Consider the following 24,317-nt stretch of genomic DNA (forward strand, 5'->3'; position numbering starts at 1 on the left):
TGTGTTCAACGAGCCAAGGCTCTGATACCACTTGTTAGGTACAAAGCGGTTCGCGGAAGCGAAACAGCACACACATGCACAACGATAAACACGCATAAACGAAAATATAAACGACACAAGAATTTAACGTGGTTCGGTCCCCGCGAGGGGACCTACGTCCACGGGCTGCAACTAGGTTTTCTTATTAGCTCAGAACAAAGATTACAATTACATGATGGGATATATATAATAAACAATATTAGGGTTAAACATAATTAAGAACCAAAACTGGGCCTCCTAATAAAACCGGCCCAAAGGCCTTCATAACCCAACATGCTTAGCAACCTTCCTAGACTTCGCTCTCAAAACCGCCTGTCCCGGTACGAAGTCACTGTCTCTCAGCCCCACCAACGGGGACACCCCAGTGAGGTCAACATACGCATGCTTACCCCCTGCCCAGCCAAACACAAGAACATCCGCAGGACGCAGGGTAGATCTTCCCTCACGCGGATCAGTCAAAAAGTTAACAGGTGCCTCTTTCTTGGCTGAGATCCCGGCACGTCTAAGCACATCCCATAACACATCTCTAACCCAGTCATGACGATACTTGAATCCCGGCAATTCCTTACAGTGAAGGGCATGCTCACCGAATCTATCCAAACAAGCCTACAAATGGGGCATAATATAATAATCAATAGTCAATACTGATATTCCGAGTTTTGATCTGCTGTTCTATTCCATGCTATTCCATGCACCATTGACAAGCTCAATTTGAAACCTTTATGATCAAGTGCACGTCTGCACGATGGCAATAATCTGTAATAAGAAAGAATATTATAAGCATTTAAATTGCAGTTATATAAAATGTAAGATGGTTGAAAACACACCGAATCCTAACCTTTACAATTAGCTTGAAAAATATTACAGGTGTGGACGATTGGAATTTACTGAAGACAGTTCCTAAAGAAACGAATGCCCTGAAAAAGAAAGATCAAGTGATTATTATACATGGCACAAACGGCATAATAGCAATAAGAATTAAGGAAGTTAAAAGTTGTTTTTGGTACCTGCAATGCAAAAATGATGTCTGCTTCATCTATCTGTAATGTCACTCTCCTTAGTTTATCATCTCTAGATTGACCAAGTTTTAAAATTCCCTACAAAATGACAACAGTTTATAAATATTTGCTGCAAAGAACAATTCTTTTGAATCTTTTATATTGATAGGTGTTGTGGTAGTTAGTTACCTGATCACCAAGCACTCTACACATGCATGAAAGTTCCATTATACCAACCGGTGGTATCAATGTTGATTTGCAGACATCAATATAAAACTTGTTCAACTGTAAAGTAACAAACTTTGATTAAAAAAATGGATATTTATAGAATCATAAACTGTAATTTCAAATGATAGATATATTTATAATTTATACCTCTCCAATAGTCGTATCCTTCTTTCCTTTACGAAAATGCTTCACAGCAGAACATAATACAATCTACACCAAAAAGAGACACTAGCAGATTAGTTTTTACTTCATAGAATATCAAGTTGACAGTTAAACGGCTAGCCCTATTTGACTTTTGAGTTTTGACCATTCTTCATAAATAATGAACGGTTTGGTTATGTTTACAATGCAATATTAAAACAAATGGTATTCTAAATCATTGAAGAAAAATTTGGATCAATTTGGCCAGTTAACATTGATTTAAGCCATTTTGAGATAAAACACTACCCAAATCGGCCCGTTCACAATGATGGGAAAACGGTACCTGTTGATGTTGTGGAAGAGATTGTATAGTGTCAACTATTGGTGATTTGTAAGCCTTTGATAAAGCAATAGCCATATGATCAACCCTCACCTACAACAAAACAAAGTAAATAGAGACAGTTAGATAATTATTTAAACAAAACTCAAATTTGGATATTATTTAATAAGCTATTTGATGTAAAAAATTTACCATGGATGTCAAAGTTGAAGTGCAGGTAGCTTCTCTAAGCTCAGTTTCAAGCATCTCGATTGCACCCCTGAAAACAAAAAAATAAATAAAATATTTATAAATCAAGATTAACTTATGCCTTGAAAAATTTAAAAGAATTTGTAGACTATAAACAATTGAAAATAATTAAAAAACATGCCAACCTGCAGATACCAAGAGCTTTCCTCATATCTCCAGATGCTGCAGCTACTTTCTGCATATATTCAAGCGGTACATCTTAGAATTAATAACAACTTAACTTTTTAATACTCAAAAGACATGAATTAAATCAGTAGATAACATTGTGGTGTACTCACTCGTGCACACAGTTCCAGTGCTTGTGGCTGGAAAACAACGTAAGGAAGTGCCTGATGGAACAAAACACCCATAATTAACTCTTCTTTTTAGAAGAAAATGGATAAATTATAATCCAAAGAATTGTAATATTGTATAATTAAGTAGCTGAAAAGAAAGACAGGTAATGCTTACCGTCAACCGTTGTTTGAGAATCATGATGATTTGATCCATAGAGTAGGATCGAAAGGACACAACAGTTGGCTTACCTGGCATTAAAGAAGGAAACCATACATTAATATTGAGATGTATATAACTTACAATAAAAAAGAAATCAGAAGCAGAATGTGTATTGAAAGTGTAACAAAGATAAAGAAGATACTCACAATTTAGAGACTGTAGTTTTGGGAGAAAACGGTCTGCCAAGTCAATTGCATTAGCTATACCTGTAAAAGAAGTTAGTATGAGAATTTGAAAATAAAACAAAAACAAAACGTATTGAGTTCAAAGACGGTCAGACAAGCATACCAATTAATATAACTTTCGAAAATGGCAATGTTGTTAGCATAAATAGATCATGAAGCACCACTCGGTCTTTAGTAATCAAGTAATCCAGCTCATCAGCTATAACCAACCTGCTTACAGCACATATATTAATATATATCAGACGCAAAACATCTAATTATTCAATCTGATCATTGATCAAGTTTGTAACAAAAGTTAATATCTAAAGCCTAAATGTGCATACTGAGTGATAGATCTTACATCATTTTAGTGTCAGGTGACTGCTGCTTTTGGGAATACAGTTGCTGAAATTGTTTTAAGGGTGTAGAACGACAGTTGACTTTCTTACTTGGTTGACTTTTTTCAAGTATCTGCAAAATGAATGAAATTTTAAGCATAATGTTGCTTTCATATGAGTCTGTTAATATCAATATCATAAAAAAAGTTTCACCTTGTTGAAAATTTCTGATGTGCTTGAGAGTGAAGTACAATTTATAGTCAAAATATCCGGTAATAGACCGCCAGTCTAAAAACAATAACCATGGTTTATTAGTTAACTGACTGTAATACACAGAATAGTAGAACACTAAACAAAAAACAATAGTAGACCACTGAGCATATATGTTAATAATGCTACACCATGACCTTATTATCAATGCATAAACAAACATTTTATCATAAATGCCAACCAGTAACTCCCTAATGTAATATGCACCATATCCATAATTCAATACATCTAAGAACATAAACTAACCAGCAATCTAAAGCAAGTAGAAATGCATAATATAATGGATTCACTATCCACAATTGAATACTTCAAAACTAATTACCTCTTTAGCCCAAACATCCAAACACCCCTTCACATTCTCCATCGAAAGTGATTTACCGGTCCCAGGACATCCACAGATATACAAACTCCCAGCCTTCTCCTCCACAATACATTGCCTGCAAAACTCCACTATCCGTTTCTGTTCTTCCTCACGGCACACAACCATTGACTGCACTGTCGATACATGCAACACCTCTTTCACCGCACTTATTTGCCCTAATTCTACACAAAATAAATTAAATAATAAGAGTCTAGATCAAATATAATATTAAATTAACACACTAATTGTAAGAACCAAGTAGTGTAATTATATATACAACATAGTGTAATTACACTACAATGCAAGTACATAACTACACTACTTGTAAATATAATTGCATTACTTGATTCTAACAATTAACACGTTAATTGTGTAATTAAAATGAATTGTATAATTCAATTTCAAATTAACCTGTTGGATTCCAGATCGGTTTATCCAGGAGACTGTCCAGTAGCTTCTTCACCGGAAGCTTATTATTATCATCATCATCATCATTATTATTATTCACTTTCGTTAAACTAGCATCAACACCACCGGTTTCAACCTGTAGAATCGAAATTGACTGTAACAATTAGCTAATGAGTAATGAAATCAATTGAATAATTAAACGAATATTCGAGAACTCACATTTGCTCGATTTGTACTCGGACTGTCATTAACTCGTCGACGAGCTGATTTACTCTTCACCGGAGAACACGATTTGGACGGAGTATTAACAACCGGATTATCGATGGAAGCTGAATTGGATCTTAACCTCCGCTTGTGAGGAGAAGGAGTGTTAACGGCGATTGACGGCATATTGTGTAGATCTGTCGGCAATTGGTGTAAATTGGAAGTAATTGATTGATGACTGAATGTGAAAATGGAGGCAATGGCTGAAATATAGGGTTTGCTTTGAGTCAGTTTCGCGGGAAGTGATGTATTCTTTTGGCAAGTGAAAATTTCCCGCCATGTTCATTGCGGGAAACAAAGAAACGAAATAAATAAAACACCGAATATAGAGCCCTAGGTGTAGCCAACAAACCTAAACGTTCAAGCATAAACAAGCAATCAGACCTTTGAAGAGTTAGCCCGTGACATATATTGTAAAACTAGCGGAGGGACTTTATTTATGGAGTTAAAGCTGAATTTTATAATTTTTTTTTTACTAAAATGCGATTTGTTTGACATTTATTTGTTTTGTTCGTACACGTATGTACTACTTTTTTTATAAACTTGCAACTCTAACCATAAAACAAAACACTTTTTTTAAACATCGTATAAAAGTATAAAATCGTACTCAATACATGAGTGGGCCTTATTGATACGAAATGTCAACCGTTTATATTGATTTTGACGCTTCAAACATTACTCACCCATGAACACCATCAAGAATGAACCCCACTATTGTAGGAAAACCTCCTTGGATCAGGTTTTTAACCTAAGTCCATAAATATCCCAAGCGCCTGCCATCACCCACAACTAATCATATCAGAAAATTCAATTGGTTATAAGGTTTGTTATAATTTGACGCTAAGGGCGCCAACCACCATCCTAATTTGCCAAAGGCATGTTAAACCATGCCGTCCAAATTAATATGGCGCCAATAGAAGGGGGGCCACCACAAACACCGCCTTTCCATTAACATGGCAGCGACTAGGAGAGCAGAAAATGGTGGGTTCACCCCATTTCAACTAGGGTGTACATGGGTCGGTTTTTTTATCAAATTCATAACTATAATCGAGATGTCAGTTAATGGATAACCATAACTATAATTGATCCATCATGACGGTTTTGGTTAATTGTTATTAAAGGTTGTAGCGAGTCGGTTGACCGTAACCAAAACAATGTAATTGAGCCTAAAAGTTTGATACCAAATATTACAATAAAAAACACATGAAATGACCCAAAGATATATATAATTCGTAATATTAATATCAAATATTAAAAAAAACAAAAAAAAGGCATTATATAATCCAACAATGATGTTCAAGTTAATTCAATAGCAAACATTAAACCAAAAACATCAAAATGGTATAATATGACAATATGTTTGGAAGTTACCCAAGCATATTGTCAGTTAAATAAATGGGTCGGTTCGGTCATGACAAGTTTGGGATGATCTTTAACCAAAATCATCCCGCGTTAGTTTGAAAATTATTAAATCGACTAACCGGTTATGTCGGTTGTCGTTTAAATACTTCCAACTTTCAGTAGTTGATCGAGAAAACTTCAAGTAATGAAATGTTTACCATCACTCCCAACTTTCATCTTATTTTTATTCTAACACTCACAAACTAACCACAAACTCCGTTAGTTTTACTGTTGAGGTGATTTTTTCTAACGACAGAATTTTACACTTAATACAGACAAGCATGCTACATTATTAAAAAAAATGTCACATCAGTAATAAAACTAATGGAGTTAGTGTGTTTAGTTTGTGAGTGACAAGAAAATAAAGTGAAAATTGGAAGTGATGGTAGACATTACGACATTACATTAGTTGTGAGTGTTCTCGGATCACAAGGGAAAGTTGAGCTTAGGTTTCTAACGTCTTGATCAGTCGGCCTTCGGTAATCTTTGGGTTGCAAGCGGTTTCGTTCTTTTTAGTCCATAGCCCCATTTGAACGTGCTCTTGTTCCGTGGCCACCTTAGGTGCCCGTGACAGAAGCCCAGTCATGGTTTTAGACTTTAGTCAAGTGCCCCTATTTTGAGTTGTGACCCATTTAGTTATATACTTCAATATCAATATATTGTTTATTATTCCATATGATTTATAACTAGAGGTATACAAATAAGGGTTTTCTAATATCTGGTTTCGTGTATGGAACCGGATTCAGGTATGACGGGTATTGGAAAATCAGGTGTTGGCAATACACGGGTCACGTTTGGGTCCGGGCATTGTCTCTAAAAACCATACTTTATCCACCGGGCTCGGGTCAGGTATAGAATCAAGTATTCTAAATCGGGTACATGAATACCATGTTTTCGGGTATTGAATAAACCCGATTTTTTTGGGGTATATTTTAGGTATAGATTGAGTTTTTCAAGGGGTTGCACTTTTTTGGAGTATTTTTTGGACATTTTTCGAGTGTAGATTGGGTATTTGAAAAACCCGGTTTGGGGTATTGGAAAAACCTGGTTTCGGGTATGGATCCGGTTCCGGTTTACGGGTATTACCATGTACAAATCGGGTCTGGTTCCGGGTAATGGTTTTGGTACTAAAAGGCATACTATATCCTTACCCTGCGGTAAGGTCGGGTACGAGTTCATATAATAACAACACGGTTATAAAAAACCCGATCCCGAGGTTTTTTTTTTTGTCCGTTTTTGTTTCCACCTATAGTTATAACTTGGCTTTGGGTGGTTTGGTCGTATTAAATCTGTTAATTTTGATATACCGCTATTCCGGTGGTTGTCTCCAGCATAAAATTAGTTAGCCGTTAAATATAATTTAAAATAAAAGATCATCCCATTAATTGTTTAGATCCCATTTCCTTTTTCTAAAAACCCTACACCACCCTCTCAATTCCTTATATAAACATCGATCCATACAGTTAAACACACACATACAAATTACAATACAAACAAATCACCAACTCAAACATCTTCTTCTTCGCTAACATATCGACCATTGTTAATTCTTCATTGGTCGTGCAAAAATCCCCATGGAGCCGATCACCAACCCGAGAAAACGCAAAACCACATTCAACTCACGAAACAACGGCATGATCAAGAAAGCCCAAGGTTTCCATGATCATCTTCACCGATGATCAACAAACCCCACAGATCTTCCCACCCGATGATCATGACAAACTCATCAGGTCGATCGATGTTTATAGCCGTACGCGACGAACCAACCCTGAAAGCATCAAGTGTTACACTTTATCGGATTATTACAATGAGAGGAAGATGAAGGTTGAAGAAGAACTTGTGAAGGAGAAAAAGAAGAACTTGGAGGCCAAGTTTCCTTCGTGGTTCGGTTTCTTGGATGATTTCTCGGAAGCGGGATTGAGGGAGTTTGCGGTAGGGTTGGAGAATAAGATCGTTGATGTCCAAAGCAGGATTGAATGTTTGAAGAGTATCCAAAATAATGTTGAATATCCTTGTCGAAGCATGAAATGAATCTGACCTGATCCAATGACGATGTTTCCACGGATTTTCGAGATGAACGAACCACGTCTTGATCTTCTTCTCCGGTTGCTTGAGACCTGCAATGGTTTTTCGGGGGTGTGGAGGTGACTGCTAAGAAATCTCAAAGATCTCTTGTTTACAGACACAAAAAAGTGGTCGTGGCTCTTATTGAGCATGACCCCTTAATAAGGAGGTGGAGACCTCCTTATATAGAGAGCCTCATGGCCACCATCATGGTACCCTAATGGGCCTAGCCCAGTTAGGGTTACCTCCACAAAACCCCTCAGGCCAATAACATTGTATTAGTCCATATAATAAAATAAGCCAAACATAATAAATTTAGGGTCGTAAAACCGGGTTTAGTACCATACCTCTACAAGCCCCCCAAGTCCAGCGTTGCTCCTGGGCGCGCAAGTGTCTAGGTGGAGCGCTGGACTTTATGAGGTGTGTTAGGCCATGAGGCGGTTTTTTCCCTTTTCTTCGGCCTTGTCTTTATTGTCTTTGAGTTTTGGGAGGTTTTCTTCATGATGGTGACATGTTGTGGTCTTTATGATAATGATGGTGCCCTGGCATGAATAAGATATAGCACGCATCATAACAATAGTGGCGCGAGGCCTGATAAAAGGTAGAGCGCGCATCTCGATAATAATGTAACATAACTTGCGCGCGAGGCAGCTTACGAGTTATGAGAATAATAAAGCCTGCGCGCGAGGCGACTTACGAGCTATAAGAATAATAAAGCCTGCGCGCGTGGCGACTTACGAGCTATAAGAATAATAAAAGCCTGCGTGCGTGGCGACTTACGAGCTATAAGAATAATAAAAGCCTGCGCGTGAGGCGACTTACGAGCTATAAGAATAATAAAGCCTGCGCGCGTGGCGACTTACGAGCTATAAGAATAATAAAAGCCTGCGCGCGTGGCGACTTACGAGCTATAAGAATAATAAAGCCTGCGCGTGAGGCGACTTACGAGCTATAAGAATAATAAAGCCTGCGCGTGAGGCGACTTACGAGCTATAAGAATAATAAAGCCTGCGCGTGAGGCGACTTACGAGCTATAAGAATAATAAAGCCTGCGAGCGTGGCGACTTACGAGCTATAAGAATAATAAAGCTTGCGCGAGTTGCGGCTTACGAGGTATAATAATAATAAAGCCTGCGCGCGTGGCGACTTACGAGCTATAAGAATAATAAAGCTTGCGCGAGTTGCGGCTTACGAGGTATAATAATAATGAAGCTTGCGCATGGCCATGTGGGATATTATTAGGCTCCCGCCCTAAGATTCGGATGTCTTCTATTGCGATAACGTGGTGGTGGTATACCACGACAGTCCCCTAGTTCATTGCTGCTAAATGAGGTTGTCCTTATCCTGATTTGGGATTAGACTACTCATTTGTTATGTCGCTTGCGCATAGGCTCTGGCTTTGTGTTATGCGCCACGCGCAGATGTTGCATGCGCGTGCGCGTAGACTGTGCGTCATGCGACGCGCGCAGATGTTGCATGCGCGTGCGCATAGGCTTTGTGTCATGCGCCACGCGCAGATGTTGCGTGCGCTGATGTGATATGCGTGAGCATGTGATGCGTAAGCATATGTAATATGCGTGAGCATGTGATGCGTAAGCATATGTAATATGCCTGAGCATACGTGATGCGTGAGCATGTGATGCGTAAGCATATGTAATATGCGTGAGCATACGTGATGCGTGAGCATGTGATGCGTAAGCATATGTAATATGCGTGAGCATACTTGATGCGTGAGCATATGATATGCGACTGCGCTCAAGCATCATGGCGGTGCGCATGTAGAATGGCGGAATGGTTGATCCGCGGTGGCGCGCATGCGACGTGACTTGTGTTAATAGGTTTAATTATGACGGCGCGTTGAGCGGAGCGGAGCCGCGTTCGGTCTTGTATTCGGCGCGAAGCCGTATGGGTTTATGAGGATTCCCAACCTTTAAGTTTGGCGCGTGGCCTTATGGGTTTATGAGGATTCCCAACCTGTTTGGCGCGTGGCCTTATGGGTTTATGAGGATTCCCAACCTTTAAGTTTGGCGCGTGGCCTGATGGGTTTATGAGGATTCCCAACCTTTAAGTTTGGCGCTTGGCCTGATGGGTTTTTGAGGATTCCCAACCTTTAAGTTTGGCGCTTGGCCTGATGGGTTTATGAGGATTCCCAACCTTTAAGTTTGGCGCTTGGCCTGATGGGTTTATGAGGATTCCCAACCTTTAAGTTTGGCGCGTGGCCTGATGGGTTTATGAGGATTCCCAACCTTTAAGTTTGGCGCTTGGCCTGATGGGTTTATGAGGATTCCCAACCTTTAAGTTTGGCGCTTGGCCTGATGGGTTTATGAGGATTCCCAACCTTTAAGTTTGGCGCTTGGCCTGATGGGTTTATGAGGATTCCCAACCTTTAAGTTTGGCGCTTGGCCTGATGGGTTTATGAGGATTCCCAACCTTTAAGTTTGGCGCTTGGCCTGATGGGTTTATGAGGATTCCCAACCTTTAAGTTTGGCGCGTGGCCTGATGGGTTTATGAGGATTCCCAACCTTTAAGTTTGGCGCTTGGCCTGATGGGTTTATGAGGATTCCCAACCTTTAAGTTTGGCGCTTGGCCTGATGGGTTTATGAGGATTCCCAACCTTTAAGTTTGGCGCTTGGCCTGATGCGCGCATGCACGGCGACGGGGTGGTGACTCGCGAGCGCGCGTGCGTGGCGGAGGTCTCTTGCGCAAAACCCACATGGTGGTTTCCGCGGTGGTTTCCACGGGCGCTCACGCATGTCGGCGGAATGGTGACCCGCTGGCGAGCATGCGTGGTGGCAGTCTTCTGCGCAAAACCCACATGGTGGAGGTCTTTTGCGCGAAACCCACATGGTGGTTCCCGCGGCGGCACATGCATGGCTGCGGAGTGAGAATCCGCGGGCGCGCGTACATGGCGGCGGAAGTCTGGTAATTTTTGGATCTGCAATTTAAGAGTTAGATCTGCAATTTTAAACCTAAAATCCAGGTCTGTAATCTAGATCTAGATCTGTAAATCAGATCTAGATAGATCTGAAGCTCGGAGCGGATTTAAAACCATCACAGATCCGGAGACTTGATCATTCGAATCAGGCAGTTTCTTTTTGCACAGATCTGGAAGCCTCTTTTAGATCTATGGATCTTTTTGAGCTTTAATAGAACAAGCCTTGAAGCCCTTTTCTGTAAACTTCCAGATCTGGGTTTTTCCTGGGAGAGATCTGACAGCCGAGACGAAGATCGAAGGGTAGTTCGTTGCCGTCCCACGGATGGCGCCAATGTCGAAGCATGAAATGAATCTGACCTGATCCAATGACGGTGTTTCCACGGATTTTCGAGATGAACGAACCACGTCTTGATCTTCTTCTCCGGTTGCTTGAGACCTACAATGGTTTTTCGGGGGTGTGGAGGTGACTGCTAAGAAATCTCAAAGATCTCTTGTTTACAGACACAAAAAAGTGGTTGTGGCTCTTATTGAGCATGACCCCTTAATAAGGAGGTGGAGACCTCCTTATATAGAGAGCCTCATGGCCACCATCATGGTGCCCTAATGGGCCTAGCCCAGTTAGGTTTACCTCCACAAAACCCCCTCAGCCCAATAATATTGTATTAGTCCATATAATAAAATAAGCCAAACATAATAAATTTAGGGTCGTAAAACCGGGTTTAGTACCATACCTCTACAATCCTTATGTGGGGTTATATGATAATAATATTAATAATAACCAGATGATGATGATGATGATGCAATCATGGAACCCTAACTTGATGGACCCTATTATGAGGCCGTCTGATTCGCTGATGATGAATATGATGCCGTCTGATTCGATGATGAATACGGTGTTGAATGAAGATGTTTATGGTGAGAATTTCAGTACTGTTGAACCTCCTTCGTTAATGGAACAATATAGCTTTCCGCATGAGTCATGGCAGCAGTTCTTGATGTCTGGGTTTTAGTGAATTATTAATTCACTAGTTAGCTATGATTAGTTTGCTAGTTTGCCGGCTGTGTTTTCGGTTAAACCTGGTTAATGATATTAACTTGCTTGCGGTTTCTGTGTACGCTTGTCCATTGAGTTTTCAATTATTAAAATCACTCAAAATTATTACCAAATTAAAGTATCAAATATTGCTCATTGCTCATAAGAAATTTTTAGTTTTCTTAAAATATTGTAAAAAAAAAATCTTGACAAAATTCAATATTTTCCATTGGAGTTTGGGTATGAGATTGTGGCCAGCCGGGTTTTTTCGATGAGTATCCCCTAATACAATAGTTGTCGTAATGTGAAAAAATTTTGTAATCAATCTCATGACTGGCTTCGTATGATAATCGTATCCTAACACCATTCCTATCACCCGTTATGAATGTTCGGCTCATGATCGGTTTTCCACATAAGTTCTTGTCTCTCAGTAATATTCAGAGAATTGAAATAATGATAAGTTTTTATAAGTCTTAATTTTTACAAAAATCTTTTAGAGTTACAAAGTAATGTTCCAAGTTCCAACTACTGCAAGGTTCTCAAAAGTAGTAACTATAACTGTACCAAAGTCCATACCTATCTGGCTATATTAATGCTCAGTTGCTCACTTATAGTCTTATAGAACGTAATGCTTTAAATTTGTTGCTTGTGATACCTTCAAGAGTGTCAAGAATGGTAAATCTCATCTTATTAACCCAAACCACAAATGTTTAACCCCGAGAACAAACAGAAGACACACTTTAGATCATCAACATGACGATCTTATAGCATTCTCAACTCATTCTTTAAAGTTGTCAAACCCATATAATTTAGGGTAAATTTTAAGAAAACCATCAAAATCACCTCTCCAATCCATTCTTTATTATATGGATGAGTTATATGGCAACTAAAGTAAATCCCTAAATATAGGGACTCATTTTTTATCCATGCCATATAATATATCACATATCTCCCAATCACCATTTACTATATAATAAGACAAAAGAGAAAAAAATAATAAAGAATTAATTTATGGATATGAATAAGGAATAGAATGTGGAAGAATTTTGAAAAATGATAGATAAATTTATGGAATGGTGTTTTTTAGCTAAATTATAAGGAAAATATATGAAATGGGATGTGAATGCTCTTATATAAATACAAAACGAGTTCCAGGTTTGGTATTGGATCATGGATACGGGTTTGACTGATGGGTTAAAGGTTTGGGTGAATATAATTAACATGGTTTGCAGTTTAGTCCTTGTAGTATGGAAGTGGAAACAATAAGGGATTAAAGTTTAATTTAGGGTATAATTTGAATATAAATCAAAGTTATTTATATATATTAATCAAATATAATAAACAAATATTTATAAAATAATATTAACTCGAATAGCGCGATATTTCTTGGTAAATTTTCCGAATATAAAAGCGGGTCGGGTATAATATATGGAAAAACCGAGTTGTTACAGTCTCCCATACTTTAGGGAATTTCGTTCTGAAATTAGAGAAAACTAAAAAACACCATTAAATTTTTTTAGGAAAATAAAGTTTTAAATATAATTTAAAAATTAATCATAACACAGAACTTTAAATAGTCGGAACATCGCTACAAATGAAAATTCGATAAAAACACTTATATATAGGATGTACCAGTGGCGTATCCACCGTGTCCTTATCATCTCTACATTTGTACCGTTATCCCAACTATTTTCGAGTCTATATTATGACAAACAATTGCACGCATTATGATTTCTATGTGAGGATTTCGATAATTATGTAGGGCCCATAATTATCGTCGGATGGTTCACAAAACTCGTCCCATCATGTGAGTTACAAAAGATTTGAAAACACATGATTTTGAGGAAACAAAAGTTTTTATACGTTTTGGTTATAAAGAAAAGATAGTTATTGTGTAAAATATTGCTAAAAATGAATTGAATTTTTGAGTTGTTTTAATATTAATATTTCAAAACATTTTTTGAATATATAGTATTGCAAACAGTTATCTATGAAAAGAATTTTATTGTATAAGTTTAACTCCAAAAATCAAATAAATATTTGTTATAATATACGATTGAGAAAGATAAAATATGTAGATAAAAATGACAAAAACATCTTCTTTGATAAACTTAGTTATGATTGATTTTATTTATCTAATTTAAATAACTTGATTAAATTAGATCTATAAAAATTTGAATAATTGAAGTTGATTGAAGTATTTTGATTAGGTTGCAAAGTATGGTTTAATAGAATAAGTTTGGAAATTTTGAGCTTGAAGAACATTATTGAATCAAGAACACACATGGCGTAGGTGATTAGGATTTCCATAGTTGTAGCAATTACAGGTAGCATGGTATAAAATTAGAGCAAACGTCGTAGCGTGGGTTTTAGAATTAGACATCATAGACCGTTGTGGAAAGATTTGTGGTACACGATAAGTATTAACAAGATAACCGAATGTTTACATTGGGTACAAAACGATATGAGCATTGAATTGATTAGTGATAGTGGCACGTGAATCATAACGAGTGAATTTTGGCGTAAAGTTTCTTGTTTGAGACACTATGATTTTGTTGAGATTAATTTTTAATTTGATTAATAGCATATAGTTGGTGTTTAGACTTGCGTTTGTTATTGTTGTTGTTATGAGAATGAGTAGGGGTAAATGAATCAAAATTACCAACAATTGGTTGCACATTTCACTTCCCGATTTTGACATTAGTGGTTTCTCTAATAAAGACACCGCCCCCCCTAAAGGCCAACATGCTTTGGCGAGTGCCCTTTATAGTGGAACCATCAAGAGTTTGGAAATGAAGTTTGATTTATCCCCTCGTCATAAAGCGGTGTTTGAGTGTCTTCGGGCTCCTCGGGCTCAAGATTTCTTAAGTGTTCTCCCTATTGAAGGATTGGGCCAACATATGTCGGCTTTGGAGTACCGGGCCATCCTGAAGTATCGGTTAATGATCCCTTTGTTTCCGGTAGATGAGCCGTGCCCGGTTTGTCGTAAGGTTTGTTTGGATTCTTTTGGCGAGCATGCGGTTCACTGCAAAGAGTTGCCTGGGTTTAAGTACAGGCATGATTTGGTGAGGGACGTTCTATGCGATGTTCTTAAACGAGCCGGAATTTCGGCTAAAAAGGAAGCCCCCGTAAACTTTCTTACGGATCCTCAAGAAGGAAGATCTACATTACGACCGGCCGATATACTTGTTTTTGGGTGGGTAGGGGGGAAACACGCTTGTGTCGACCTCACAGGAGTGTCCCCTCTTGTTGGGATTAGAGACATTGGATTTGTAGCAGGCCAGTCAGCATTGAAGGCGACATCGGGCAAGGTTGCTAAACACGAGAGACCTTGTTTGGAGAATCAACACGTGTTTATCCCCTTCGCCTTTGACACTTTTGGTTTCTTAGCTCCGGTTGTCGTGGACCTTTTGAATAGGGTTCAGAAAGTTGTGTATAGTAACGTATCAGCCCATAAGAATCAAAATTTTGTTTTTAGTCGGATTGGGTTTGCTATCCAAAAGGGGGTTGCGGCGCAGCTTGTTGCCCGCTTACCTGCCACTTCATTGTAAATCGTTTGGATGTTTCTATGAAATATAAAATGAGCCAATTTTAGTTAAAAAAAATTGGTAAATGTATCAAAATTACCAACAATTAGTTTAATGAACAAGATTGAGTTGATAGTTTTTACGTTATGAATTGGAGTTACTATACGAGTCACCAACAACGGTTATAGAAAACAGTTGATTAATTTTGATTACAAGGATTTCTTGCTTAAAGCAAACTATGGTTAATAACGACGCGATTTTCAAGAAATGATTGATGAGTTGTGTAAACTTCATATGAGCTATTAAGAAAAATGAATTTGAAATGTGTTAAGCTAGTGTTTATTCATAACTTAAGGATAAGTTAGAATCTAAATTGATAATCAATGAGTTCATTTGATGAGTGAATGAGTTTTATCAAAGTTTGATATGTTTTAACAAATTAAAATTTGAAGTGAATACTTGAAACATGTTTAATAGTTTATGTATATGATACCATGAGTATAAGAAAGCCATTACTTGATATTATGATAATGTACTAACGTGATATGATGAATATGTGAAAACCAGTTTAATAATAGAGTATAGATTGTTTTGATTGGCTCGTGATAACCGAGTTTTGATGAATGAAGGATTTGCATCCGATCAAGAAAATAAAAATGTTTTGAGTGTATGAATAGATCGAATGTAATATCCTACCTTCGGTTATAATAATAAAATAAATTTCGTTTATTTTATAGTGTGTCGTTTATCGGTTTAGAAAAAGAAACTAATAGAAGGCGGGCTTGGACTTTAGAATATGGAATGAGATATGGAATGGGCCTTAGGTCCATAGTCTTAAGGGAGTATAAATACCCCTTAAACCCTAATATTTCCATTTTTATCCATCTCTACACCATTGCCTACACCTTGAAAAACACACAACACTATCCTATAGCCCGAGCCAAGATCCGAAGGTGAAAACCCGAACTCGTTGGTGTTAGATCGTTGTGACGAGCCAAAACAACATCAAAGACCAGCTCGTGCTCGCGAACCGACTCGTTTAAGGTACGTTTATATCTGGAACTTGTTCATATAGGTTCGAAATTGTTTAGAAATCATAGATATGTCTGAGTCTTGTGAAAACGAATTTAACAAAGCAAAACTTACTAAAAATGGTTAACATTTGATAGGTTAATTGTTAACCTAAAGAAACCCGTGATATAGATGCATAAATCGCACCCTATAAACACGGATATTTGGATGAATGGACTATTAGGGTTTGTTAGCGCACTGATTATGAGTTTATTGATACCCGAATCGTGATGTTTCATTAAGAAACGAAGATTTAATCGTAGATCTAAGATATGTTGACCAGTTCGTGTTCTTGACAATTTTGACTTTGACCCTGATTTAAAGTCTGGATAAGATTGGTGTAAGGTAACGAATCAACTAACCAATTCGTTAAATAAAGATAACGAATCAGTTCGCCAATTCGTTATGTCCAAACAACGAATCAGTTCACCCATTCGTTATGCCCAAATAACGAACTCGCGAACTAAATCACGAATCAGTTAACGAACCAGATAATGATTCAGGTGATTCGTTACTCGCCAATTCGTTAAGAATAAAGTAACGAATCATGGCTTGTTCAGATAACGAATTGGAATGACGAATCAGATGATGATCAGATGACGAATCAGTTAACGAACTAGATTATGAAAGTAACTAATTAGTTAGCGAATCAGGCTTAATTCGTTATAGCAAATGAGTTAACGAATTAGAAATAATTTAAAATCCTAACGGAAAATGTGTTAAGACAGCTTAACCCCAGCCAGGGTCTCTGCCCCTTGGACTCCACTAGGGGCTGCCGCCCCTAGAACCCCGCTGCCTCCGGACCCCCGTTCGTTGTGGGTTATATAAAGATAGAAATACAATATGAGTAGTAATAGTTAATTGATACATCTAAATATTATACAGTTAGCCGTGCACAGCTCAAGAAGGGAATAACCATTAACGGTGAACGTTACCGCATTCATGTGAGTTTCTAGCCCCATTTTCTTGTTATGTTTTCGGGGCTGTGTGCATACTCAACGTGATAGTTAATACACTTACCTTAAATGGTAAGTGTATGTCATGTATGATTGATATGCTATTTATGTATGTATGTTTTGAATTGAATGAAAGCGTGTTGGTACGTGAACGATTTTCATATATTGCACGTGTTGACAAGGGAGGTATGTAAATAATAGATGAATGTGTATGATGGATATATGTACAACATATGAATATGTATGAATGAGTAAAGAATGTATATGTATGTTATGAGTATGTAAGGACAGAATGTACGAAGACGAAGAAGTAAGGGATCAGACCCTAATAATATCTGAGATAGAGAAGAAAGAGATCAAACCCTAATAATATCTGAGATAGAGAATAAGATTGTTGATGTCCAAAGCAGGATTGAATGTTTGAAGAGTATCCAGAATAATAATAATAATGATGATGATGATGATGATGATGTTGAATATGATCATAATGTGGGGTTGGGGTTATATGATAATAATAATACTATTAATAACAAGATGATGATGATGATGATGATGATGATGATGATGATGATGATGATGCAACCATGGAACCCTAGTTTGATGGTGGATCCTATTAATAATATTATGGGGCCGTCTGATTCTTCGATGATGATGACTATGCAGATGTTGAATGAAGATCATTATAATGATAATGTGATTTATGATGGTGACAATTTCAGTTCGTTAATGGATCAGCAGTATTGTTTTCCGTCTGATCGGTCATGGCAACAGTTCTTGATGTCTGGGTTTAATCAGTGAAGAATTAATATTACAAGAACAGATGGTACTGGATTAGTCATTGCTTACTTACTTTTAGTGATTCATTGACTAGTTATGAAAAGTTAGTTTGTTTGGTGATGATTGTGTTTGCGGTTAAACCTAGTTATTAATGATATTAATTGTTTGCGGTTTGAAATTCTGTGTCTTAGATCTATTGAGATTTCAATTGTTAAAATCACTCAAGAAACAAAACTAAAGTAGCAAATGATCATAATGTTTATTACAATTTCAGGTTTAGTAATTTTATAGTTTCTAACGAATTTTAAAATAATGTAAAGAAAGTTCCTAACTTTATAGAATTATGTTAATATATTCACTCCCTATCGGATAAACAAACGAGTATGAGAAGGTTCCCGGTAATCGGATGGGTATCACATAATACAATAGTTGTCATATACCCGTGGAAAAAAATTCATAATCAGTCTAATACTTGGTTTCGTATCCAAACACCTTTCCCGTCACTCATTTAGAATTAATGTTTCTGCTCTCGTTTTTTCCAATATGATTCTTGTTTTTTTGCTGTCATATTCGATTCAGAGAATTAAAAGAATGATAACAAATTAATAATACAAAATTTTATAAGTCTTAATTTAATTTATAAAGTTTAAAGTTACAAATGTTCCAACTACAAGGGTGTCAAAAGTAGTAACTAATCCTTCTAAAGTCCATACTTGTCTTGATGCTCACTTATAGAACAATGCTTTAAATTGTTGCTTGTGATAACCGTGATTTCCTGGAGTAGATAAAAAAACGCAACCGAGTCAAATACTTAGTGATATTGATACTGATACTGTAAATTAAAGCAGGTACAATACAGAAAGATGTGTTTGTTTTCTCATGATCAAGATCATGGATGAAGGATTGCAGGTACAAACTCACAATGTACAAAATTATAGAAAGGTGGTAAAATAAGAAATTAAAAAATAAATCGCCACCCTAAAGGAATGATTTTTCATGATCAATGTCATGGATGCGAAAATGCAACACAAATTGTATGATGTTGGCAGTGCTTTAGACTTTTAGTTCTGAAATGACACTTTGATGAATCACGATAAGTACATTTAAAAAAAATTAACCAATTTTTACTCTTATATAAATATATATATATACTTACTCGACAAAAGACTTATGTTCTTGTGGCGGTACAACGATTGTCAAGTGGCAGCTTTTGGTATATAGGAGTGTAAACAAGCCGAGCTGCTCGCGAGCTACTCAAGATCGGCTAGTTAAAAAGCTCGATCAAGCCGAGCTTAATCAAGGCCGAGCCCAAGCCCGAGCCTAAAAGTAAGCTCGTTTGATAAACGAACCTGAGACTGAGCCCGAGCTTCACTTATCGAGCTCGAGCCGGCTTGCGAGCCTAAACAAGCATGTCATTTATATAATTTTTTAAATATATATTTAATAATTATTAATTAATATATATAATGTTATCAAAAAAATATAAAAATAACTAAATAATATATATTATTTTATACAAAAAATTATAATAGAAAAAATATATAAAAATAATTATATTATTTAAAAAATAACTTATAAATGGTAAACAAGCCGAGCTTGAGCCTGGTCGAGCTCGGCTCGTTTGCACCACAATGGTATAGTTTTCTAGGGGAACGCCCAGTCAAACTCTTAAGGCAGCGTAAACCTGGTTAAGACAAAATAGTCTGATTAGAGTGAGACAACTGAACTCTCCAAATTAAAGAGTGCAATGACTTAAATACAAAAAAAAGAAGTCCACTTTATAAATAAATTTAAAAAATTACATTAACCTGAACATTTTAGCACCAAAATACCGAATAACTTTTTCCGAGGACTAGAAGTGAAAAATTCAAATATCTCCTTCTCCGTATACGGTCCCACAGAGATAATACACAGAATACACACACAGAAAATGTGTATATACATACATCCAAGATATTTTCATGTAACAGAAGACCTTTATTTCTCTTCTTAAACAACTGGACACACACTTCATACTCCGGTAGCCTCTCGCCGGAATCCTCACCGGAATACACTCAGTCACCGCCGTGTTTACAGATAACTGTATCTATAGGTCTGCATATTTCAGTCACTTATCTAATTTATTTCTTTTCGCTTATAACTTTCATATTTCCGTATGTTATGTGATCCGAGTTTAATGCCCTAAAATGTGTGTGTGTATATATATATGTGTTATTTAGCTCGTTATTATTAACGACGATTTAATGATTTATGTTCAATTTTATTGAGATTTGATCAGATTATTAATTAGTTGCTGGCTGAATGAATCAATTGATCCAAAATCTGTTAGGTTTTGTTCGTGTTTGAGCTGAATTTGTTCGTTTACGTGTTTATAATTTGTTTAGGTGTATAGGAAATGGGAGTAAGAGTGGCGAGTGGTTGTTTGAACTGGTCTCAATCGTCAAATTACTGGCCGTCGTGTTCCTCGCCTCAAACCCTAGCTTCCGCGATATCTTCACCGTCAGCCAGACGCCGGCGGTTAGCGAACGTTGCGGTCGTGTTCCGGTACGTTCATCGGCCGGCAATATTCGGAACGAAGTTGAACCGATCTTGTGTAATTGAATTAACCGATCGGAAAATTGCTAAACATGTCGTTAGAGCGAGCTTAGATGCACAGTTTTCAGACGAAGAATTCTGTAGAGAGATTCAGGTATTAGAAGATTTTGTTTGAATTAATGTTGTAAGTGTATTGTATCATTGGAATTCAAATATAATTTTCTAAAATTAGGAACTGGCGCTTACGTTTCATCTAACTGATGAAGATGATATTAACACCACGAACAGTGAAATCGTAGCGGAATCAGACTCGCAGAACTCACAAAACTCAGATCCGTTTGTGAATTCGAAAATGAATCCGCCGGAGTGGACTGGGGACATGATTCCAGCGAGTATAGAGCGGAAGGCGAACAGTGTAGATCTTCCGTTTTCGTTACGAATGATACAGAAGAAGAAGCAATGGCAGGAAGGTTTCAGAGAAGCAGGGGAGTCTGCTTATTGTTCAGTGAAGAAAGCTTTCTCTTCAATGGTGTTCATAATTCGTGAACTTCAAAGTTACACGCTCCAAATGAGAGAGATTCTGTTTTATGAAGATTTACAGGAGGTTTTGGTGCGGGTACAGAAAGAGATGAATGCATCTTTTGTATGGTTATTTCAACAAGTGTTTTCACACACTCCAACATTAATGGTATATGTCATGATTCTTTTAGCCAATTACAGCGTGCACGCGATGTCTAACAACATCGCGTGCAGTGTAGCGCTGGCGTCAAACAGCGCCACAGTAGAGTCCATTACATCTATTCAAGACCATAAGCCTACCAAAATTGACTCTTCGTCGATTAAAACTTTCCCGGTAACCTCAAGTGGGAAGCACACATCAATTAGTGGCATCAACGGTGGTGGTGGTAATACCAGACCCGTAGCTAGTGGCACGGACGGTGAGGAGAGTTTTGATGGGACTGTTGCACATCACAGGAAAGTTATTCCAGATGAAGCTTCATCATCATCGTCATCAACAAATACAATAAACCCATCGGTTTCGGGTCAAGAAGATGAATCAGGTTTATGGCAATCTATTGTGGAAGAAGCTGTCAGTATGCAAGATGTGTTAAGAAATGGAATTTTAGATCATAAAACCATGCAAATGTTTGTTTCTCCGGTGACCGGAATGGTTATTGAAGAAGACAATTTTTCAGAAAGCCATTTCAGAACAGAGCTTCTATACCAAACGGGTCTATCAGAAGAACCCGATAACTCTCTTCTCCTTGCCAATTATGCTCAGTTCTTGTTCCTCATCGCGCATGATTATGACAGGTACAACCCTTTTATTCTTAATCAGTCTTTTACTTAATCCTTAATATGATTTAGATTGCCAAAGAACAGTCAGTTCTGCGGTAGTCCCTTGACTTTTTTTTTAATGTGAGGTCGTGGGTTCGAGTCTCGCTTGAAACAATTTGTTCCGGGTTAAGTCGGGGGGTTTTCCAGTTGTGGGTTACCAGGTGGGTGGGCCAGGTCACAACGTTATATTTTTAGAACAGAAGGATGATCCTGGGTGTCTGGGACATCTTTGCCATTCAAAAAAAGGATTTAGATTATCACTAGTCCCATCTTTAAATCATATATACCAAATTTATATAAAAGTCCAATTTTTATCTGATATGCAAGTAGATTGAGTTAAGTTGGACCCATTCACATTGTGTTATTTGATAATAAAATATCTTTTCCTTGCGAAACGTGACACCAAGGCATACTAGGCATCTTTTTTCAAGCTTTCTTTTTCAATAAAGTGAAGAGCCAATTTGCTGTCATATTCAAGTAAGGGATAAGATCATAAGGAGAAATTGTGTGGTATGGTTTCTTGCATTAAAAGAAATCATCTAGATGTATGATGTATCTCTCTCATGCACATACAAAAAACACAAATAATATTTAAATAAAGAAAATATGATGTGTGCATAACTCTCTGTTTCCTGATACATGATTTTTGCTTGGTTTTTTAGCATCACATATTTATCTAGATAATCTGACTTAATAGATATTACATGATTTATATAAATTATTCATAAGTTTATATTTTTTGAAGTATGTAAGCAAAGATAGATAAGTTTAGTTTTTTGTACAAAGTTGGGAAATTATATGCAATAAAAGTTAAATTTTATGTGGATAGAGCGGAAGACTACTTCAAAAGGGCTTCTAAGGTAGAGCCGAAGGACGCAGAAGCACTAAGCAAATACGCAAACTTCTTATGGGAAGTAAGAAAAGATTTATGGGCTGCTGAGCAAACTCTTTTAGAAGCCATTGCTGTTGACCCTGTTAACCCATTTTACGCAGCCACTTATGCAAATTTTCTCTGGGCCAACGGGCCTGACGACACTTGTTTCCCATTCGATTCACCTGAAAAAGCCACTTCTTAACCTTTATATATCCACTGCATAATCGGTTGTAGGTTAGTGGATCGTGTAACAGATAATAAGGATGAAAAGAAAAAAAAGTCAATGTTTATGGGTGGGGGTTAATTTGTGGTTAAAGATTGCGTGATGGCCGGTTAAGGAACAACGAATATGATGGACGGTGGCAGTGGAGGCGACGGTGGTGGTGGTGGTGATGTTTTGATCAGGTCCTTTCAAGTTTTAGTTTGATTTTATTTTGTTTTCGCTACAAAGTGTGATTTTGTAGGGGCCAACAATTGTAATTAATTATGTTTATAAACAAACTATAATCTATATATACTAAGCATGTCACAAAAGAAAAGGAAAAAAAAAATAAACGTATATAAATGTCGTTCTTTAAAAAAAAAAACATGAGTTGAATCTTTGAGAAAGTAACCTTGTGAATTATGATGACCTTCTGATTAAAAAGTTATATTTCCTTCAAAGAATACTTGATTTACGTGGTTCAGTTCAGTCGATTAAAATCTTATAATGCATGTGGTTAGCTTTCAACTAATACATTACTAGACAACTTTCACTTTCACTTGTTTTACAATAAAATTACAATAAGTTAAAACAATTAACAACTTATTAATAAAAAAAACTAATTATTTAACTGGTGTCTTGATTTTCGTCGTGAAAGTGTTCGCCTTAGCTGAAAATTCAAAAGCCTACTCGTTTCAATATTTTCTTCCTTGAAATGAGAGGAGTCGTACGCAACTGACAAAGATTGAAAATGATCAATTGTGTGAAAGTATATTTTAATGTGAAACTTTTAATGAATTTAAAGAGTAGAGAGTTGATTGAGTAGAAATATGTGAAAATGTATGATGAATTTTGTGATATATATAAGGTTAAATATTTGTTTTAATGTGCTTTTTAAGTTGACTGTTGAAGTAGTCCACCTCACACAAAATCATCCGGGAGTAAGCTTGGAGTAATCACCGGATTTTGGCAAACAAAAATAAAAATAAAAATACCTGGGACAAACCTGGAGGGCGGTATTCCCGGCTGTGGCCGGGTTTCCCCGTGAGTTCCCATGTAAACTGCATCCCCTCTTACATAGTTAATTTTTATTACCTACATGTTACTGGACAAGCTGAAGAAAAACATGATTTTGAATATATTAACTATTACTTGTACAGTTTGTTGTTCGCTTACCTGCCTCTTTATTTTAGTTGGATCCTTTTATTATATTTAATTTTGATTAAAAAAACACAAACATTAAAAAAAATGTTACATTATTCAACCAATGATTTTTATATCCATCATCATATATTGACAACAAAACAAT

General features: G+C 37.0%; 2 protein-coding genes across 2 annotated transcripts; one reads left to right on the forward strand and one right to left on the reverse strand.

Moving 5' to 3' along the window:
* Window positions 1-727: 727 nt before the first annotated feature.
* On the reverse strand, window positions 728-4,618 carry LOC143563645 (cell division control protein 6 homolog B-like). Its single transcript, XM_077051143.1, has 16 exons — window positions 4,251-4,618; window positions 4,035-4,167; window positions 3,585-3,805; window positions 3,206-3,280; window positions 3,016-3,125; window positions 2,779-2,885; window positions 2,637-2,696; window positions 2,446-2,519; window positions 2,274-2,324; window positions 2,121-2,170; window positions 1,939-2,005; window positions 1,750-1,839; window positions 1,413-1,475; window positions 1,227-1,322; window positions 1,047-1,136; window positions 728-956 (listed from the first exon to the last, which is right to left on the reverse strand). Exons 1-16 carry the CDS (start codon window positions 4,419-4,421, stop codon window positions 924-926), a joined length of 1,491 nt encoding a protein of 496 aa, XP_076907258.1. The 5' UTR covers window positions 4,422-4,618; the 3' UTR covers window positions 728-923.
* Window positions 4,619-20,016: 15,398 nt separating this feature from the next.
* LOC143563662 (uncharacterized) lies at window positions 20,017-23,331 on the forward strand. Its single transcript, XM_077051157.1, has 4 exons — window positions 20,017-20,151; window positions 20,444-20,748; window positions 20,827-21,908; window positions 22,762-23,331. Exons 2-4 carry the CDS (start codon window positions 20,455-20,457, stop codon window positions 23,006-23,008), a joined length of 1,623 nt encoding a protein of 540 aa, XP_076907272.1. The 5' UTR covers window positions 20,017-20,151; window positions 20,444-20,454; the 3' UTR covers window positions 23,009-23,331.
* Window positions 23,332-24,317: the final 986 nt, after the last annotated feature.

This window comes from Bidens hawaiensis, unplaced genomic scaffold (genome assembly GCF_021521415.1).
Source record: "Bidens hawaiensis isolate Kalapana, Puna unplaced genomic scaffold, B.hawaiensis_p1.1 tig00021504_1, whole genome shotgun sequence".
NCBI classification, from domain to species: domain Eukaryota; kingdom Viridiplantae; phylum Streptophyta; class Magnoliopsida; order Asterales; family Asteraceae; genus Bidens; species Bidens hawaiensis.

What these genes read in the sequence shown, in the direction of transcription:
- LOC143563645 (XM_077051143.1), bottom strand. Translation starts at nt 4,421, where the DNA reads ATGCCGTCAATCGCCGTTAACACTCCTTCTCCTCACAAGCGGAGGTTA. An exon ending in GTAGAGTGCTTGGTGATCAG is followed by an intron (nt 1,137 to 1,226) that starts GTAACTAACTAC and finishes GTCATTTTGTAG; the next exon opens with GGAATTTTAAAACTTGGTCA. An exon ending in ACATCATTTTTGCATTGCAG is followed by an intron (nt 957 to 1,046) that starts GTACCAAAAACA and finishes TTTCTTTTTCAG; the next exon opens with GGCATTCGTTTCTTTAGGAA.
- LOC143563662 (XM_077051157.1), top strand. Translation starts at nt 20,455, where the DNA reads ATGGGAGTAAGAGTGGCGAGTGGTTGTTTGAACTGGTCTCAATCGTCA. An exon ending in AATTCTGTAGAGAGATTCAG is followed by an intron (nt 20,749 to 20,826) that starts GTATTAGAAGAT and finishes TTCTAAAATTAG; the next exon opens with GAACTGGCGCTTACGTTTCA. An exon ending in ATCGCGCATGATTATGACAG is followed by an intron (nt 21,909 to 22,761) that starts GTACAACCCTTT and finishes TTATGTGGATAG; the next exon opens with AGCGGAAGACTACTTCAAAA.